The following is a 21,248-nucleotide window of genomic DNA, read 5'->3' as shown; positions in this document are numbered from 1 at the left end:
ATCTGATGTCATCACTCCTGTACAAATTCTCCAACCACATAGTCAATCAACTCATCCTTTTTGTTCTCATGTTAACGAGCAATGGCACAGACAGCAATTCTGAGACTGCTACACCTGAGGTGCTGTTTTTAATTTCCTTCCGAATTCATGAATTCCACTTTCTGAATGTTATTGATCTTCCTACTTATATCATTAGTATCAGTGCGGACCTTGACTTCTGACTGATCTCCCAAACCTTGAAGCCATCCAAGACACTCTTAAATCTCACACCAGGAAGGTAATTAATAATCCTGGAATCACATTTCATGCTATAGAAATGTACGTCTGATTCTGGAATTGCCTATTACTTTTGCCTTTTCATTATTCTTCTATCTCCCATCCCTTCCCCTAAATCTCTTGTAGCTGAGATGGACCTGATGGTTATTACTGATAAGCTGATCTCAATTAAACTCCATCTGCCACTCCTCAGCCCATTGGCCCAGCTGATCAAGATCCAGTTGTACTCTGAGGTGACCTTTTTCTCTGTCCACCACACCTCCAATTTTGGTGTCAGCTGCAAACTTACTAACTATACCTCCTATGTTCACATCCAGCCATTTATATGAATGACGAAAAGTAATGGACCCAGCACCGATCCTTGTGGCACAATCCTCCAGTCTGAAAAGCAACTCTCCTCGACCATCCTCTGTTTTTTACCTTTGTGTCAGTTCTATGTCCAAATGGCTAGTTCTCCCTCTATTCCATGTGATCTAACCTTTTTGAATGCTTCACTGAAGTCCATGTAGATCCTGCCCACTGCTCTGCCCTCATCAATCCTCTTCGTCATTTTTTCAAAAAGCTCAATCATTGTTCCTGCTTAGATTTGTATTAGATTTGCCAATTCTAAGTTGCTCTGAGATTGCTAGGAATGGTGGGCTCTCAATATAGCAGTTGCAGTGGCTTGCTAGATCATTAAAGCAGGCACTTTAGATTCAATCACATTGCTGCGTAAGTGAAGTCACATGTCAGCCAAGCTTGATAAAGACAGCCAGGAAATCTTACAGCATACAACAGTAGTAGATAAAAATAAATGTGGCTTTTTTGCAAATCATACACCGCACTATTAAATTATTCAGACAACACTCACATATTGCTACCAATATTCAGAAAAGCTACAGATGTAAAATTGGATTGGTATTACCTATTGGTTGGATACATTAGTTACTAGTAAGGCTCAAAATGACACTCAATCCACATGTGTGCACTTCTGCTACAAATCAGATCAACCTGTTTCTGACATGGGTAAAGGATATCTCTTGTTTGCTCTTTGCTAGAATGATATCTGGTACGATTCATAACAAAAGTGAGCACAAAAGCACTATGTGCCATTTTTGTTCCTAATCAACATCTTTAGTACTAAAACATTATACAGTATCAATCCTAATTTCATATCTATGGCATCCTGAATGTTGGTAGCAAAATGTGAATGCTGCCCGAATAATCTAATAGCATGGTTCAAACAATTTGCAAAAAACCCACATTTATTTGCATTCTGTTCCTGCCAAATGAAGCCCAAGAAATTGGAAACAACAAATTTAAGATGTTTTTAAGAACTGGGTTAAAATATCACATGCTGCATGACTCTTGACTGATTACACTGGATCATAAGGAGTTCTGCAGGAATGTGCAAAGTGAAATGAAAGATGTAGTGTTCCTTGTTTTTTCAAGTTTAAAGTCTGAATAATGTGAATACTGTTATTTCCAATGATAAGAAAATAAAGTATAAATTTTCTAAATTTAGAAGTTTAATAATCATGTCATATTAAAGCAAAATTCAATATTGTTGTTGAATCAGACCATATAGTTCTTTTGTTAACTCCTTTTTTCCAATCCTTCAATAATCTTCAAATTTAACAAAGTTAATCATCTACTGTTATTATCTACATTGGAGGTATTACTACAGGACAGAAATAACTGTGTTAGATAAATCTCTTGCAATTATATAATCTGTCTATCACAAAAGTTTCTGGGAGTTAGCACAGCTAGAGGAGGAGGATGAAGAGATGGATATACTAGAATGGCAAAACAACAAAGAATACTAACCACAAGAATATTATGAAGTTGGCATCTGATCTGCAAAAGCCTATTGGATTGTCATTTGAGACTGGAACTAGTACAGTAATCCTTAAAACAATTTCTGTTGTACAGTGACTACTGATGTACTAAGCTTTCTTTGTTAAGTCATTATTTATCTAATAATGACAAGCAGTTTTAACCAAGAGTTGATATAAAACTCCCTTTTCATAACAGTCTCTTCAGCATGATTGGTTGTCATACATCTGTAGAAAGACAGTGATGTAGAATATTCTGTTCATGGTCTCTGGAAACCTAACAGTAGAATTTGTCCAACTGTAGTGTTAGGAATGAAATCCTTCTTACAATACGTACAACTGAATATTTCAATTTCTTTAGTATGCAGACATTGGCGGGGAAGTAAATTACAGCCAAGAAAGATATGTTTTTTCTGAAACAAAATTGGTGAACACTGACCTCATAATTTCCGTTGGAGGGGGGAGGCAGGTTCTTTTGATTATTCAGTTCTGAGGAGGGATCACTGGACCTGGAAGCATTAGCTCTGATTTCTCTCCATAGAAGCTGCTAAACTGCTGAGATTTTCCAGAAATTTCTATTTTTGTTTAAGATTTTGTTTGTGATGGTAAATAGGCCCTATGCTGTAACTCATTACTAGTGCCAATGTTTTTAGACATAAAAGATGTCTCACATGATTCACCCAGATTTCTCACCAAAGCCTACATGGGTCAGGGCCCTGTAAGGTTCCATTCATAGAACTGAAAGGGTAGTGCAAAATAATTTTAATTGTGGGTAACAGACATTAAAGGTTGCAACTGCATTGCAACTCTTAGTGAAATAGTTTTCTTGAAAGAATTTTAAAATTCACTTTTTCCATAAATGAAAACTCTCAAAAAATGGAAGTTGCAACAGTGAGACAGACAGCTAACATGGCTAGCAATTAAGAGCTCGTCATAAATCCAAGCAATTTGTCTGTTATCCCTCCAACCCCAAGATGAATAGAAGGCACAAGGAGAAAGGAAGGCTAGTCGACAGGGATGAGAAGGGGCAGCTGCAAATACCCCTTGATGTCCTCCCCAGGCCAGAAAAAAATGGTGCTGTGGATGGGAGGGATGTCCAAAGGCTGCAATGTCTGCGTTATTTCAAGGTGGACATCTACATGCAGGTTACTGGAAGCTGCAGAGTAAATCCTTGGGATGTACAGGGGTGTACAAGGTCAATTCAGAAAGAAGGGTTCTGACCCAGCATACTATAGTCTGAGCTGTAGCTCTGACTGCAGCTGTGAGATCGTGCACAAAACTTCTGTTATTGCAGGGAAGGTAAACAAGATATTCTTGTTAAGAGAAAAAGTAACTCCTTATTGACCAAATGAGACAAGTAAATTTCTAGCCACAGTAATAGATACAGAAGCCATACAAACTCTTTTACTGGGGAAAGACGTCATATCCACCAGAAAATTTCATGAATGTCAAGGTTTTCTTGAATGATATTAGCAGCAAGTACACATCTGCACCATCCTGTTGTATGACCTAATGTCTGGAATGGTAACTATAGAGGTTCTTATTAATTTACCTGTAGATGGAGTGACTTACTTCCTCAGGCAGGAATTAAGATAAGAGCTTCTCGATGAGAAAGGCCAGTGACATCAAGGAGACAGAGCAAACATAGGAGAAGGTTTGAGAACATGTAATGACGCCAGCAATAACTAAACAAAGTCCATCATTGACAGTACAGAGAGATATTTGGTTATTGAAGCTTACTTTGGGGATTTGTGATTTGGAGATGTTGGTGTTGGACTGGGGTGTACAATGTTAAAAATCACACAACACCAGGTTATAGACCAACAGATTTATTTGGAAGCACTAGCTTTTGGAGCACTGCTCCTTCATCAGGTGATTGTGGAGAATTCGATTGTAAGGCACAGAATTTATAGCAAACGTTTACAGTGTGATGTAACTGAAATTATATATTGAAAAAGACCCAGACTGTTTGTTAAGTCTCTCATCTTTTAGAATGACCATGTTGGTTTCAGTTCTTTCATATGTAAATCGCAAAACCTTATTTAAAAGTTACATTCTCAAGTGCACTTTAACAATTGGTGTCATGTCGGTCCACATATTGAAGACTCCCTGTGAGGCTGTCTGTGCCACAATGGTTTTGTGATTCAATCACCTGATGAAGGAGCAGTGCTCCAAAAGCTAGTGCTTCCAAATAAACTTGTTGGACCACAACCTGGCATTGTGTGATTTTTAACTTTGGGGAATTTGGATAATCTGAAGAAACTGCTCAATGTGTTTTATTTGATAGAGTTTCAGTAAATTGTTACAGAGTTAAGTAAATGATTCAGTTCAAGCTGAACTTGAAACTGAAGTAGTCCCAAGACATTAAATTACATGAAATGTTAAATAAGAAATAGGATTTTAACGAACAAATGGAGATCTCACATACCTATGGACAAAGACTGGACAATAATTATCCCAACAGTGGTATTTTCAAAATCTTGTTAAGAAATATTAATTCCTATGGCAGGACATGTAGGGACCCAGAAGATCCAAGAAGGTGTAAGTCAAAATGTGTACTGGCAAGGTCTTCATAAGACATTGCAAATTTGTAAAAGATGCCACATATGGCAGATGGTGGGAAAATTAGCACGATTAATTCTTGCACCTATATTTGAGGAACCATTCACTGGATGTTAGTAGGCAATGTGGGATCAATTACTAGAAACAAATGTGGGACAGTGGTATATAGTTACAATAAAAAGACATAACTTTGAGGGTAACCACTGTCAAAATAATGGTGGAAAAGTTAACCCCATTCTTCACTCGACATCGATTACTGATAGAGACCTAGTCAGATCAAGGTTCAAATTTCACTGTCTATCAGTTTACTGATCCAAATAGGGTGGTCTAAAGAATGGGGAAGGTAAGTTATTTGATTGACATCCCAGATTTCCAGATAACAATTAAGCTGTGTTGTCTCAATATTCTGAAGCATTATCACTGCCAGGAGAATAAACAAGCACAAGTATTTCAGCTAGTGAGGGCAGGTCAGGACAAATGGATAATGCAAATGAGGCAGGAGAAGGACTAGACAATTCTAAAATTGGACCATCTGCTATCCGGCAGTTACTCCTTAACTCTTAGGGAGGTTAGAGACCATGCTTTCATACTGTGATGCAGAAGATTAAGAAAACATAACAAGGCTACTCTCAGAATTTAAAGGAGTCTGTAGAGCGTACAACTTTACCCAAATATCACACATTCACAGAGTTGTTATGGTGTATAAGGAGGCCATTCAGCCCACCATGCCTGCACTGGTTCTATTCCCCATCGCCAATCTCCTGTCTTTTCCCCATTTACCTCTATGCCATTTCTATCCAAATAATCATGCAGTGCCCCTTTAAATGTCTCCTTTGAACCTGGCTCCACCACATTTCAAGCAAGTACATTCCATACTCTTTCTGTTCACTGAGTAGAAAGTTTTTTTGTTCTGACATAATGAGAATGGGGGAGAATTCTTTGCTATGAAACAGCATCTTTTTTGCTTAGGTCCAGAGAAACAGGCTCCGGTGAAAGCAAGAATCAAAAGCATGTTGGAAAAGTAACTTATTGAACACAGTCAAAGCAGCTGAAGCCGTGCTAGCCTTACTAACTGTTTGGCTTACCTTGATAATATGCAAGCATACAGTGACACTTGGAAGGAGCACACTGGAATAATCAGAAGCTGTGTTTCAAAATTTACAGGCAGCTCAAATCTCCCAAGAGTGACTTTTCAAAAGCACAGATAATCGAGGTTAAAAATCACCGCTGCTCCTTCATCCTTCATCCAACCACCTGATGAAGGAGCGACGGTCCGAAAGCTAGTGCTTCCAAATAAACCTCTTGGGCTATAACCTGGTGTTGTGTGATTTTTAACATTGTACACCCCAGTCCAACACCAACATCTCCAAATCACAAATAATCGAATTAACACACACTGTAGGACAAGGAGCAGTGCTGTCAAAACAGCAGAAATACATGTTTTAGGAATCTCATACCCCTAAACTGAACGAGAAACTTTGAGTTTTGGGGATTGTGGTTTCTATCGTAAGTTTATATCAAACCTCAGTTTTATAGCTGCTCCATTCTTTTTTACAAAAAAAAAACAAAGCAACAAAGTCAGGGGAGTGCAAAGCAGCTTTTGAGAAGCTGGAAACTAATTTCATCAGAGCAAGTGCTCGCTGCCCCTAATTTTATTAAACTACTCAAAGTCGCATTTGATACTGTTGATTTGGGGATAGGTTCAGTTTTGTTACACGAAGGTGACTCTGGCATAATGAAGGCCATGAAATACTTTTCTAAAAAGCTAACTCGGTACTAAAAGAGATGCTCTACAGTGGAAAAAGATGCCCTAGGTGTGTGAATGCCTTGAGATATACTTACACCATGCCTTCAGGTAACATTGACTTATATTGGTCATAAGTCCTCAATCTTATTGAAAAAGAGTCTAAAACCAAAATGACAGGCTGCTCCATTGGAGTTTCCTATTAAAATTTAATCACTTGAAAGTTGTTCACATTGTGGGGAAAAGTAATGAAGGTATCATTGCATACTTGTGTACATGCTTACAATGTTTACAGTATATAAGAATGTAGCTTTATTTGAATCACCTAAATACTGGAAAGATATCAGAGATAATTTTATATTTATAGGAAATAAATGAGAGTAAACTTATAAACTTGTCTTAATTTTTAATTTTTTTTTGTCCTACTTTGAGAGACAACCCATTTAAAAATGACATTTTGTTTTGTGTAGACTGGAGATGTTGTGAAGTTGTTTAACAGTTTTATTTGTGTGCTTGTGTTTGAAGGATTGTGAATACCTAATTGCTTTTTTTAAACAGAAATTAATGAAAGAGTACTAGAAATGTTTTTAACAAGGCATTTTTTGCTCGTCACGTGTTTGAGAATAACTGCATGTTTACTACTGAGCCCCTTCTTCTGTCTGCAAGGATCACGTTGCAGCTTCTATTTTGGAGGTTGCTTGGATGTGTCCAGCCTGGGAAAAGAACTTCCCAGTTCAGCTGTCCTATTCCTGAAACAAAACTCTTACTGTGGGTGAAGTATGGTACCCATAGCCCTGGTCCAATCTGACTGCTGACTGTCCTTCTGAAATGTATTTGAAAAAACCTTGATACATTACTGTTCCTGAACAGACTGCAGCAACAAAGGTCCCAGAGACATCTGCCTGTGTTCGGTGACATCCATCTACATGTGCCAGAACATTAGACCATTAACTGTCTGAATATTTCGTACCTCATCAATTTTTGCCTTCAGGAACTAAGAGTTATTGACCAGAGGGCAAAGATTTAAGGTGAGGCAGAAAGATCTACAAGGGACCTAAGGCTCAACGTTTTCATGTAGAGGATGATGCGTGTATGAAATGAGCTGCCAGAGGAAGTGGTGGAGGCTGGTAGAATCACAACATTTAAAAGATATCTGGATGAGTAGATGAATAGGAAGGGGTTAGAGGGATATGGGCTGAATGCTGGCAAACGGGACTAGATTAATTTAGGATACCTGGTCAGCGTGGACGAGTTAGACTGAAGGGTCTGTTTCCGTGCTCTAGGTTTTGGATATTTAGAGGGGTAAGCAGTTATACTTTCATATTATGAACAAAGTGCATTAACCAGTTTTGCATATTTATTGAATGCATTCTATTTTTAAATAAATCAATAATTGTGTGTTTATTAAAAAAACCTGGCTAATACATTTTATTATTTTAAGCCGGATAAAGAACAAAATGATTGGTTACATCAGGAACCAAGTAAAACATGTAAATTGATATTGTGTACTATGGTGAAATGAAGGTAGAGGAAGTCAGTGTATTCCTCCCATCGCAATCAGAACAACATAAATTGTTGGAAATTAATAAATCTCATTAATGTTTATCACTCAATGTCTAGTCAAAATAACTGGGCCTTCTTTGGAATCTCTTTGGGTTTTCTTGCATTAAATGCTGAATATTTTACAGCTATCTCCATAATGCAGCATGGGGTGGAAGCAGGGGAAGGGTTAACAAGTGATGTCATGCTTTTTCATTCTTGGTGGCCTTTTCTCATGAAAACCTAGTGTGGGTGGTTTTTGGATTACAAATCCAGTATTGGCATTAATATGTGCACAGCTTTAATGGGATCATTTACCCATGTCATATGTCAATATGTATCCTTTGAACAAATGAATTCTGTGGAGCAAACATCTGAATTTAATAAAAGGTATGTTAGACCCACCTTTAGCATTGCGCCAAAAACAACTTCCGATCTTACTTCATAAACTCCAAGAATAATAGTTTCTATTTTCTTGTCTGACTCCAACATATCATGAAATAAGTTTAAAATATGAATGCATTTTCTTTTATTAAACTCTGTTAATAAAAGACTAATGTGAGACACTGGGAATATTGTGGTTTTACGACAATTGAATCTCATTGATCATGAATAAAACAAAACCAAACCTTTTTTAAATCTTCCTTATTTGGATTTGTCATTGAAAATCTAACAAATGCTCAAGTCACTATTGATGATACAAGGAATCATCCAGAGGATGGCTTCCTAATTGTAGCTTTGCCCTTTCATACAGTCAAGAAATAACCCTGGAGAAGGATTCATCTTACATGGATCAGTCTTGCCTATCCACAACTAGTAAGTTTCAATGATAGTTATACATCCACTTTTTCTTTCACATTGAAAGGGATATGAAGGTCCAAGCAAAGTAAAAGTGGAAATTGCCTCACATAAGATCAAATATGAAAAGAAAATTTTTCTTCAGTGAAATAGTTGAAGAGATGTGATTGCTCAGAAGAGTACAGTGATACCATTTCCATTACCATGGACTGTAAAATAATTCATGTTTCATTTCAGCAGGGCACTACTTTTGACCTATGCCAAGCTCCTGTTCCTCATTAACTGTGATGCCAGTAGGAAAATAAGCATACATCAAGATTAAGTGACAGCATGGTTGGATTTGGCTTTCACAGCCAGACCCCTCCTTCTATGGAGAAATATCCTGTTGAAATTTGCTGTCTGGGTTCGCACAAGAGGAATGGCATTTCAGGCAAGCTACTGGAGGACTGCCAAATGAACTCATAGGCTAGCATGAATCACCATCTTCAAGACAAGAGGGTACTAAATTCGCACTGAAATTTTTCTGATAATGCTTCGAGACGTTCGGCATGTGTGCATGTGTATGCAATACAGTTAGCAGGAATTTCAGTATCAACAGGGTTAAAACACTTTGCATTTCTGAATATCAAGACTTAATGACAAAGATTTTCCACTTTCGAGGTAAATCTCATTTCCGACAAAATAATATTGGCATGACTGACACGACAAATTATTTCAAATCCAAAGAAACACCCATTTCACCATCACATTTCCTAACTGTGGGCTGCAGCACTAAGTCATGTTCCAGAAATGATGGAATGAAAAGGATAAAAGTGGAAAATAGAAAGAACATGGCAAAGATCTAAGATTCTTTTAAATTCACGAGAGCTGTGATTTGCCAGGTCAGGCAAGAAGGTGCTATCATGGGATATAGTATTATTTTAGAAAACAATAACAAGAGAAGTCATACCATCAGTTAACCATGCCTCAACTAGAAATCACAAATACATTACAATTATCCTAATGCAGTTGATAGTGGTGGCTCCATCAAGAGAGAATGAACGTAATGACGAAATGTACACACACAGATGCAATACTTGAAATGTAATATCCAACAATGTTTAAAAATCAAAATTATTTATGGCTGCCAGACATGAGTTGTGCCTACATTTCAGTTGCTTTTTATTTCAAATTCAAAACTGTTTTTGGTGCGTTATTGATGAATTAGTTTTGTGGTTAAGTATAGCCAAATTTGAGCCAGTTTACTGGGCTGAGGTATGAGTATTGGTAGCCTCTCATCAGCTGTTGATGTGTTAAGATGTCAGTGACAAGGATGGCACTACACAAGATATCTATTTCTAACCCTGCCGACTTTACACTGAAGGATATTCCAGCAGAATACTGGTTTCAGGGGAGGAAATAAACAGAAAAATGGACAACAGAAATATAAGTAAAACAAACTAGCCATAAAAGTTTTGAAAACGGACCTATATCACAACCCTATGCTAATGTAACTTTTTCTCACTGTTCTCTGGTGTGTGCATTAAAGGAATTGGTATGTACTATTGGTCAGAATCTTCTTTCATAGAATTATACAATACAGAAGAGGCCCTTTGGCCCATTGTGTCTGTACTACAAAATGTATATCTACTCTATTTTTCCGCATTAGGTCCATAGCTTTGAACATTATGACACTTCAAGTGCTCATCCAAGTATTAGCAGGTTTTGAGAAGATTTGTAGCTCAGGTTGAGATACTGGATGTAAGTTTGCTCACTGAGCTGGAAGGTTCATTTTCAGACATTCCGTCACCATACGAGGTAACATCATCAGTGAGCATCCGGTGAGGCACTGGTGGTATGGCTCATTTTTTATTTATGTGTTTAGGTTTCCTTGGGTTGGTGATGCTATTTCCTGTGGTGATGTCATTTCCTGTTCTTTTTCTCAGAGGGTGGTAAATGGGATCCAAGTCAATGCGTTTATTGATAGAGTTCCGGTTGGAGTGCCATGCTTCTAGGAATTCTTGCGAGTGTCTCTGTTTGGCTTGTCCTAGGATGGATGTGTTGTCCCAGTCAAAGTGGTGTCCTTCCTCATCTGTATGTAAAGATACTAGTGAGAGTGGGTCATGTCTTTTTGTGGCTAGTTGATGTTCATGTATCCTGGTGGCTAGTTTTCTGCCTGTTTGTCCAATTTGGTGTTTGTTACAGTTCTTGCAAGGTATTTTGTAAATGACATTAGTTTTGCTTGTTGTCTGTATAGGGTCTTTCAAATTCATTAGCTGCTGTTTTAGTATGTAGGTGGGTTTGTAGCTACCATGATGCTGCCAGACTACTCAGGCCCCTTGGCATCAGGGTAGCCCACAATCCCACCAACACACTAAAACAGCAGCTAATGAATTTGAAAGACCCTATACAGACAACAAGCAAAACTAATGTCATTTACAAAATACCTTGCAATAACTGTAACAAACACTACATTGGACAAACAGGCAAAAAACTAGCCAACAGGATACACGAACATCAGTTAGCCACAAAAAGACATGACCTACTCCCACTAGCATTTTTAAATGCAGATGAGGAATGACACCACGTTGATTGGGACAACACATCCATCCTAGGACAAGCCAAATAGAGACACGCACGAGAATTCCTAGAAGCATGGCACTCCAACTGAAATTCTATCAACAAATGCATTGACTTGGATCCCATTTACCACCCCCTGAGAAAAGGAACTGGAAATGGCATCACCACAGGAAATGACCTCACCAACCCAAGGAAACCTAAACACATAAATAAAAAGTGAGCCATACCACCAGTGATTCACCAGAGGCTCACTAATGACGTCACCTAGTATGGTAACAAAACGTCTGAAAATGAACCTTCCAGCTCAGCAAGCAAACTTGCATTCATCCAAGTCTCTTTAAAGGTTACGAGGTATTGCCTGAACCACAATTCCAGGAAGTGCATTCCAGACACCAGCACCCTCTAGGTGAAAATATTGTTCCTCAAAATCCCTCTAAACTGCCTGTTTTTCCCTTTAAAGTTATGCGCTCTTGTTATTGATGCTTTAACTAAGTGGAACAGTTGCATTTTTATATACCTTGATCAGGTCCCCCTTCACTACTGCAAAGAAAACAACCCGAGGTTAACCAGCTTCTCTCCATAGCTGAAATGCTTCATCTCGGGCAACACTCTGGTGAATCTCTTTTTCATCTCCTCCAGTACAATCGTTCACAGTGTTCCAGATGTGGCTGAACCAAAGTTCTGTGCAGCTCCACCATGACCTCCTTGCACTTCTAATCTATCCCACAACTAAGGAAGACAAATCTCCCAAATGCCTAATCAATCCTATTAACCTGTTTTGCCACCTTCAGGGATCTGTGGACAAGCAGTGCACGATCCCTCAGTTCCTCTGACCTTCCTCGTGTCCTGCCATTCACTGAGTCTTGTTGCTTCTTCCCAAGTGTATCACCTCATATTTATCAGAGTTAAATTCCAACTACCACTGATCTGTTCATCCAACCAATCCATTTATATTGTCCTGTAACCTAATACCTTCCTCCTCAATGTCAAAAACCCAGGCAATCTTTGCATCTGCTGCACAGAAGGTGTCAATCATTATGAAATGGAAGAAGAAATAAACCTACTTTTCTATTTCTAAATTTGGTTTTGAGTGGCAACTGAGCCAAACTTCTAACAGTCTTGGCTTTGAGCCAGATTTCAATATGCCATAGGCTTATGCACATATTCCAGGTCACCCAGGCCTTCAGCTCTCAAATTCACTCCTGAAACCTCACCACATCACCTCATTTCTGTTTTTCAAGGAGATCCTGAAAACAAATGTCTCTTACACACTTCTGGCAGCTTTCTTCCTTAGGCTCAGTGTCTGGGTTTAGCTCATTCTGCCTCTGTGACAAGCCTTAGGATGTTTTATTATGATAAAAGCCCCATATCAATGTAGGTAGCTGTTACAATTGTTTTCTATAAAGAAATCTTAAATAGCACAGCTATTTAATATAAAGTTAGGGTTGTTCTCTATTATCAACTGAATTTTATAATGGTAAGACCTGTTCTCTTTTTTACCCCACTAGCTGTTAAACAACTAACAAGGTCAAAATTTGAAAGGGAGTTATTTGTTATTTAAAGTTAAATGAATGTACTCCATTTATAAATCACTTTGCATATCATTCCTTGTGGGCACATTTGAATGTTTACATATACTTTGCTCCTGAACACACTTCCAATTTTGGTTCATCGCCCTTTCACAAATAACTTCCTCTTATCATCATGTAGTTTTATCACCCCTCCCCCTCACGACTATGCAACATAAATACAAGTGTCTGAGCCACACTAGCATTATCGTACCAGGAAATGTGACACACATTGACGCCCATTCATCATCTAAAACTGCGATGGATACTAAATCAATCCTGCTCTTCCTGAATCTTGCAATTCAATAATATTGATTCTCTGAGTACTAATTGTTGTGTTAAATAGTGCAAGTTGAGTGGAACAATTGTTTCTCAGTCCCTTAAAACAAATACTGGACCATTCAAGAGGATGCATGTTTGCAAATACTGTGACTTCTGGCCAGATCTGATAAATAGAGGAAGAAGCATCAAGAAGAAAAAAACCCACAGATCTCAGTCAAAGGATGTGAACCTAACTTAAGTTCAGCCCACATGCAAAAAATAAGAGCAACCAAATACTATGCAAACATTAGTGGCATGTACACTAACGAACCTTTAGAATGTTGTGTTCTTGAGAGAATTTCATTTTAGATCATTCTATATTTAGGGATTAGTGAAGGTAGTAGAAGTCTCAGGATGTGTTTGAACAATAATAGGTACATTGGCAAAACAAATTAATTTGAATTAAAAACTGAGTGTTTCATGGAAAGAGATTAAGGGGGTTTTAGCTGCACGGCAGCTGCCTGACATGTGCAGTGGGATGTGCAATTCATATTGAAGGCCAGATCTCATTATAATAAACCTAGTAAACCTCCTTCCCCAACAGGTCACCTCATTGCAGCTCCAGCCTAAATTAGATTAGATTAGATTCCCTCCAGTGTGGAAACAGGCTCTTTGGGCCCAACCAGTCCACACCTACCCTCTGAAGAATAACTCACCCAGACCCATTTCCCTCTGACTAATGCACCTAACACTATGGGCAATTTAGCATGGTCAATTCACCTGCCCTGCACATCTTTGGACTGTGGGAGGAAACCGGAGCACCTGGAGGAAACCCACGCAGACACGGGGAGAACGTGCAAACTCCACACAGACAGTTGCCCAAGGCTGGAATCAAACCTGGGACCCTGGTATTGTGAGGCAGCAGTGCTAACCACTGAGCCATCATGCCACCCCCTGTAGTACAATCTAATTTGCAGATAAATCTCAGAAGCATGATAAAATCATGAGGGGCATGGATAGAATAAATAGCTCAGATTTTTTTCCTTGGGTAGGGTTTAACGTGAAAGGGGTATGACCTAAAGGGGACCTGAGAGTCAGCTTTTTCATGCTGAAGGTGGTGTGTGAATGGAATGAGCTGTCAGAGAAAGTGGTTGAGGCAGGTACAATTACAATATTTACGAGGCATCTGGATGGGTATATGAATAAAGAGGCAGTAGAGGGATATGGGGCAAATACTGGCAAATAAGACTAGATCAGTTTAGGATATCTGGTCAGCATGGATGATTTGGACTGAAGGGTCTGTTTCCATGCGATTTGACTCTGAGAGGAGATCATCCTGATGTCTAGTAAAATGATACTATCTCATTGCTATCTAAGAACCTATTGTAAGGTTTGCAGTTAAGCACTGTATTAAGAGGCTGTATACTGCATAAAACACTGAGAAGAGTGACACTGACAGACTACAATTCAGAGTGATAATTGGGTTCTCACTACATAGCACTGTCTTCCCTCTGTCAACTCTAGCCAGGATTCCAAAGTGTATATCAAAATCTAAGACCTGTTTGAGCCGATCAAGAATTTTAAAGTGTCAAGAAATATCAGAAGCAATTAAATCAGTGTTTAACCCGAACTTCCTGAAAACTCTCAATAAGGGATTTTTAGTAAAATAATCATGGTAGAATTGTAGTTCACTGAAAAGCACCAAGATTTTTTCTAATCATCCCAATGCTTCATTTTTAACTTTTTCTGTAATGCCATCAGTGAAAGACCTGCACCAAAATTTACAAAAGACACACTGATATGGGCTTATATTTGAAACAGACTGCAAGGTTTCTTGGGGGGATCAAAGTGTATTTTTATAATTCTGCCAAAGTTGATTATTAGTCAATGGTGTTGCTGCACTGATTCCTTGAAGCCAGCGTCAGCATAATTCCAGGGAGTTGTCTTATGCTCAACATAATGGCCGAAAAAATATTCTGGCTCAAACAGATTTCTCAGCGTCTTCAAGAATGGTCCCAATAAGGGCTGCTGGTGAGGCTGTTCATATTACTTGGCACAAAAGAATGGAGTTTGTTTGAATAGGGTTCTATAATTAATATTTCAGATCGGCATAATCTGCAGCCATTTAAAAGTCCTGCTGAAAACTGTATGAAGTTTTTACAGTAGTGAAAATCTTGTCTCTCTATCAATAATTAACTAATGTTTTTCAGCTGATGACAATCATCTAATTGACCTGAGTGAATCCCTTCCCTCTCTCTCATCTTTGAAGATCTGCATTGCTGTCAATGGGTTTTGCATGTAAATTAATCAATTGGAAAACACAGGTGATTTACTGGTGATGGTTAATGGCTAAAACATGATTCCATGGGTGATTTAGTGATGGGAGAAAAAGGTTCAGTTATGTGTAAGAGTGTTTTAGAATATAAATAACAGATAAATAGAACTAATGGAACACCTGTCTATGCTTCAGGAATCAAAACATGTCTTAGATCAATGCATTACAGAAATTCTTAGACCAGAATAGAGTGCTAAACTATGAAAGGCTTTGCTGCAGACAGTTATAGGTAATTCATTGATCAAAATGTGCTTAAAGTGTTCTCTAGTGCTGCAGAAATATCAATATTGAGGAATGACATTTTTTTAAAAAGCACAGGAATAGTATTTTCTTAGATTTTGATTCTGCAAGTCTTATGCTTAAACAAGATAGTCTATGGTCCTAGTTGTAAGTGAAATCATCTTTCATAATTGTTCATGTTACCTGGACTACTGGATGACCTCCATTAGGAGCTTTAACTGCGCCCCGGCTGCCTTCTGTTTCATAGTGTGCCCGATGGTGAGGCTTGGGCTGTATCTCAATCTTCAATTCATATGGGTCTGATGAACTCAGCAGCTGCCACTCCAAAGGAGGAAGAGAAGGGATGCTGTAGGAGAACAAAACAATGGGAACTCTTTTATAGTTTGTTGCAATTTATCAAACAAATATATGTTCCAGTACTTAGAAAATACATATAAAGTTCTGCTAATTTCTTCTTTGGTACTGCTTATTTATTTTATCCTGTCCTTTGGCAAAGGATTAAAAGCATTTTGCGATGAAATGTATTTGCATTCTAATTTTCCTAACACCATCTAAAAGAAGAGTCTTGCCTTTTCTTCTCCCTACAACCCAAGGAAGATGTATAAGATCCCAGGACTGCAATTCTCGGGGAGCAAGTATGGTACAGTACAGAAGAGTATTGTCTGGTTTTTACAGTTTGAAACAAACAGGATTTTATTTCTCCAACCAGCTATGCCGTTATTCTATGTTTTCTTGCACTGCTGAAATGAAAATGTAGCAATATAAACATAAAACCTAAAGGCTAGTAGGAAACCTGTAAAAATTTACATGATGATTTTTATTTGATCTTGTATCTACAAGAACAGTCCATGTCCTTTGGTATAGCTTATAGCTTGGAAAATGTGGCATGATATGGCCAAGTCATCTGGGAATGTAGCAGGTATAGTTGGGCAATATGGAGGTGGAGGGGGAATGAAGCAGAATTTTTACAAATACCTGGTAGAGGTGAGATATTGTGGGATCAATTTCCTGTAAACTTGCAAGAAAATCCAGTGTCAACATTACTGGGAGGCCATAACCAGATTTTTGTTTTAATAAATTGAAATCAATTAACTTTTAACTTTATAGAAATTTCCACTGAGTGTTAAATCTTCACATTGCTTGGTCTATAGTGAAATACCATGTAAAGAAACAACAGCCTCACATCATTCCAAATATTTCATAGCCAATGTAGTCGCTGCCATAGTATGGGGAAACACAGCAAAGGAATTGTATAGAATGTGATTGACTAATACTTGATACCCAGGTAAATGATCCACTATAGACACTAAATACAAGAGAAGCTATGAAATAAATAGAGATTACTAAATCAAAGTTGTAAATCGAAATATGCTTTAAGCACTGTGTGTGAAGTGTAATACCATTTCTCTGTTCAATTTCACATGTGAAACTCACAATATAAAGTAATAGCAAAAAATTATTAGAATGAACACAGAGATATTCTGAAACTCTACCAGGAACCATGTTACTGTTACAGGAACAGACTATCACATGGGAAATTTCCAGGTGATGAACTTCTAAAGTCAGAATAAGGCCATTATATGGGCATGATCACATTTTTAAAACATTGTTATTTTTTCATAAACAGTGTGTATAGTCAATTTGCAAATCAAGGTTTAAATATTAAAAGTTTTTTTTCATTAAACAGAATTACTATATAAGATTCATATGGGTGTATTGGTTGTGTTTGAGATTGCCAGATACTATATTGCAGAATGACACATGTCAACCTGAAATAGGGCCTCACACAGGAAGTTTCAGCGAGATGGTATTTTGGAAAGGGCTGATATCAGGGTACACATGACATAAGGAAAATCATTTACTGTTGCTTTACTTTTGAAGAACAGAACAAAACAGGAAATCAGAGCAAATCACCCATCTTCCCATTATCTAACTTCATCGACATCCATAAGGAGTAAAAAAAACTGGAATTATGGAACTGACAGTTAAACAGTCAAATATCTAACCAAAACTACTTTTTTTTAGGCAATACAATCTCAAAACCCAACACAATAACGTATATGAGTAAAATACCATGGTTTCTATTTTGAATTTATCCAGGATCATAATTGACAGATTATTTGAAAGACATTGTCAAGTACTATTGTCAGGTTGTATCTAAAAATATATCATTCAGTTTATTAATGTTTTATTCAATGTTTTAGTAGGGTCGGTGTGGACTTGTTGGGCCGAAGGGCCTGTTTCCACACTGTAGGGAATCTAATCTAATCTAATCACTGGATTAGATCATGCTGTTCTCATCTCCCTAAACAAAAAATATGTATTTTGCATTTAACCTATTTAGAGGAACTGTGATTTTATATTAAAATATCCCATGTCTTGTACGGATGATTGTGTTATCACAAGCTACATTAAAACAATCTTTTTGGGTTGAATGCTTCCTGTTTTACATTCCGTCATTTCTCTTTTCAAATTCACTTCCCCATCTACTTCACCATTTGACTCAACAGCAAAAACATCTTGTGAGATTTTCTTCAACCAATGATAGGATCTGCTTTGAACAGGCAAAATTATCATCTTTAACAAAACCAGAAATTGCTGGAAAATCTCAGCAGATCTGGCACCATCTGTGAAGAGAAAGCAGAGTTAATGTTTTGAGTCCAGTGACCTTCTTCAGAATGGTGTAGAACAGGGTCCTGAAAAACTGAAAATGTTAATTATGTTTTTTCTCCACCAATACTGGCAGCTTATTGTGGGATCACTCCAGCAATTTCTGTTTGTGTTTCAGATCTTCAGCATTTTTGTTTTGTAAAATTATCATCTTGTTAGATAATGTTTCCATTTCGTGAATTATAAGCATCAGGATGTTAAACCCAGAGATCACATGATCTCCCTAACATTCAATTATTTCCCAGCCTCAGATTTTATTCTAATTATTATTACATTAAATGCGGTTGTGCTTTAGAAATATGTTAACTTTTATTCTGTCTAATAAACAGAGGATAAATGCTGAACCTAATACAATTGATTAATTTGGCCTCAGTGTGAAATGAATTCTGAACTTATTAAAGATCACCTGCAGTAAAAATACTATTGACCGAAAGTAGAAGAAAGTTTTGGTGCAATGTCTGTCCCTTGATACCAAAGATAAAGCACACTCATTCTCAGCAAGAATTTTATGTATTTTTGTATCAAGATCCGTGATACAAACTCAGAATTAATAGTCAGGAAAATGTTTGGTATGTGTGTGAATGATGAACATAATCAGTTTGGTGTTAACTTTAAGGTTTAAAGTGGTGATACACCCTTGTGAGGAGATAGACATGTGATGTCTGTTAATATTTCCACACCTGTAGATGAACTTCATTCTTATTATTATGTGGAACTCAAAATTTTGAAATCCAAACACAAGTGATGTGTTTGTCATTTTAAGTTTGCAATGACAGAATGTAATCACAACTTTAAGTTTTATGTAGCTTCTAAGGAAGAATAACTTGTATTTGTAGATTGCCTTTTATGGAGTCAGGACATCCCAAAATGCTTCATGTTCAATGGAGTACTTTTGAGGCTGAATAATTGTTGTAATCATCGAATCTTGATGATACAGAACAGAAACATCCCATGATGTCTGTGCTTGAACTACACAATTAGTTCTTTTCCCCTGCTCTTTTCCGTATTTCACCGAGTTCTGAAGAAGTCATACCAGCACTGAAACATTAATTGTGCTTCTTTGTTCACAGATGCTGTCAGACCTGCTGAATTTCTCAAGCATTGTGCGTTTAATTTTATTTGCTTCCCATTAAAATACTTCACCAATTCTCTTTTGAAAGTTACTATTGAAACTGCTTCTGTCACTTTTTCAGGCAGCTCAATCCAGATCATAATAACTGATTGCAGAAAATTCTTCTTCAAATGCCATTTTCTTTGCTAATCATCCTAAACCTGCATCCTCTGATTACACGTACTTTTGCCATTGGAAATCGTTTCTCTGTAATTTATTGCATCAAAGTCTCAAGTCTCCTTAATGCTTGCTACTCTAAGGAGAATAAGTTCACCTTTCCCAGTTTCTCCACATAGCCGAAGTCCGTTTTCCCATGGTAATGTCTGAATAAAGCTCCTTTCCCCCCTTTTTAATGCCTTGATGTCCCTGTTAAAACATGGTATCCAAAACTGAACAGAATACTCTAGCTGAGACCCAACCAGTACAGGAAAAGTACAGCAACTAGTTTACACACTGCAAACTCCTACAAACAGCAATATATAAATGACAAGATAAAGTATTCAAGGTGCTCCTTGAATGAAAAACCTTGATCAGAATGAATTTCTTAACATTTGACATTTTCTAGTCATCCTGTTCAGAGATATATCCAACACTGGATCCACCTCAGACAACAGACAGAACTTTGATTTAATGTCTCATCCAAAAGATGGTTCCTACATTAATGCAGCACTCCCTCAGCCAAATTTAAGTGCTCAATTATCTGGTGTGGAACTTGAACCTATGACCTCCTGATTCAAAAACAAGAGTGTAATCACTCAGCCATAGCTGACAAGCATTACAGCTCTAAAATTGCAATGTTTGCACCCCATTTAACACTTCACAAATATGGAAGGCAGTCTTCAAACAAAATGCACACACGCCGAATCAGCATGGTTTGTGCATGTTTCCCTGAAGTTTACAACTATGTCACTCTTAACAATCTCATGAACTTTTCTGCATTCCAACAATTTAAATAAATGAATCCTAATGTAAATATTGCAAGTGCCACAATGGCTGTTTTTAATCTCCTTAATATAAGTGGGAGGGAAAAGTCTTGGATAAAATGGATCTAATTTGAATACCAATGAATGCCAATTTGCAGAAGACTTGCTGAACTGGAAAATTCAGAGATTTGCTGAAATAAATGTTTAAATCTTGTGTTCAGGGTGGCCCCTGAAGTTGAAGGCTAACATGTTTCTGAACTGTATGTATCAAAGCATAATGTATACGCAGAAGCAAGAGAAATACTGTCTAACACTTTGCTGTACGATACAAATATTTTCAAAATACCTTTGATGTCTCTTTACACTATCCATTCCTCCCTCTCAGGAAATGCTTAAATGTTAAAGGCAGTATTTAATGAAGAACCAACAAAGCCTTGTATTCTTTTTGAATATTTAAACTCTTACAAAGATACAAATCTACAAATAAAAGCTCATTTGTAAGATTCACCTAATTGTGCAATCTGGTGGTGCAGGCTCGAAGGGCAGAATGGCTTACTCCTCTACCTATTGTCTATTGTCGACCTAAATCCCTTTGTAAAACAAAAATCTTCATTTCGTTCTTGCTGAATATTTTGCCTGCCTTGAGCTCACCTTGTTGATGTGACTCAACCCCATTCCTTCAATCTTATTCAAGTTAAAAGGCTGTTCATCTAATTTCACTCTTGGTCCCTACATTAGCTGGTCATAAAAACAACCTTTAATTACTCCCATAAGTTTGCAAGCTACTGCTCCATCTCCAATCTCTCTTTCCTTTACAACATCTTTAAATGTCTTGTTGGCTCCCAAAT

The 21,248-nt window shown here is 37.5% G+C and overlaps 1 protein-coding gene across 2 annotated transcripts in view; it reads right to left on the bottom strand.

The window, feature by feature from the left end:
- Positions 1–21,248, bottom strand: part of nfatc2a (nuclear factor of activated T cells 2a) — a 141,282-nt gene that overhangs the window by 112,191 nt on the left and 7,843 nt on the right. For both annotated transcript variants that reach the window (XM_043710246.1, XM_043710247.1), the window contains exon 3: positions 15,880–16,042. In XM_043710246.1, the coding sequence (XP_043566181.1) occupies positions 15,880–16,042 (163 nt within the window). The remainder of the gene's footprint in view (positions 1–15,879; positions 16,043–21,248) is intronic.

This window comes from Chiloscyllium plagiosum, chromosome 20 (genome assembly GCF_004010195.1).
Source record: "Chiloscyllium plagiosum isolate BGI_BamShark_2017 chromosome 20, ASM401019v2, whole genome shotgun sequence".
NCBI classification, from domain to species: domain Eukaryota; kingdom Metazoa; phylum Chordata; class Chondrichthyes; order Orectolobiformes; family Hemiscylliidae; genus Chiloscyllium; species Chiloscyllium plagiosum.
The sequence above is the reverse complement of the archived record's forward strand: the minus strand, read 5'-3'. Positions and strand labels throughout refer to the sequence as shown.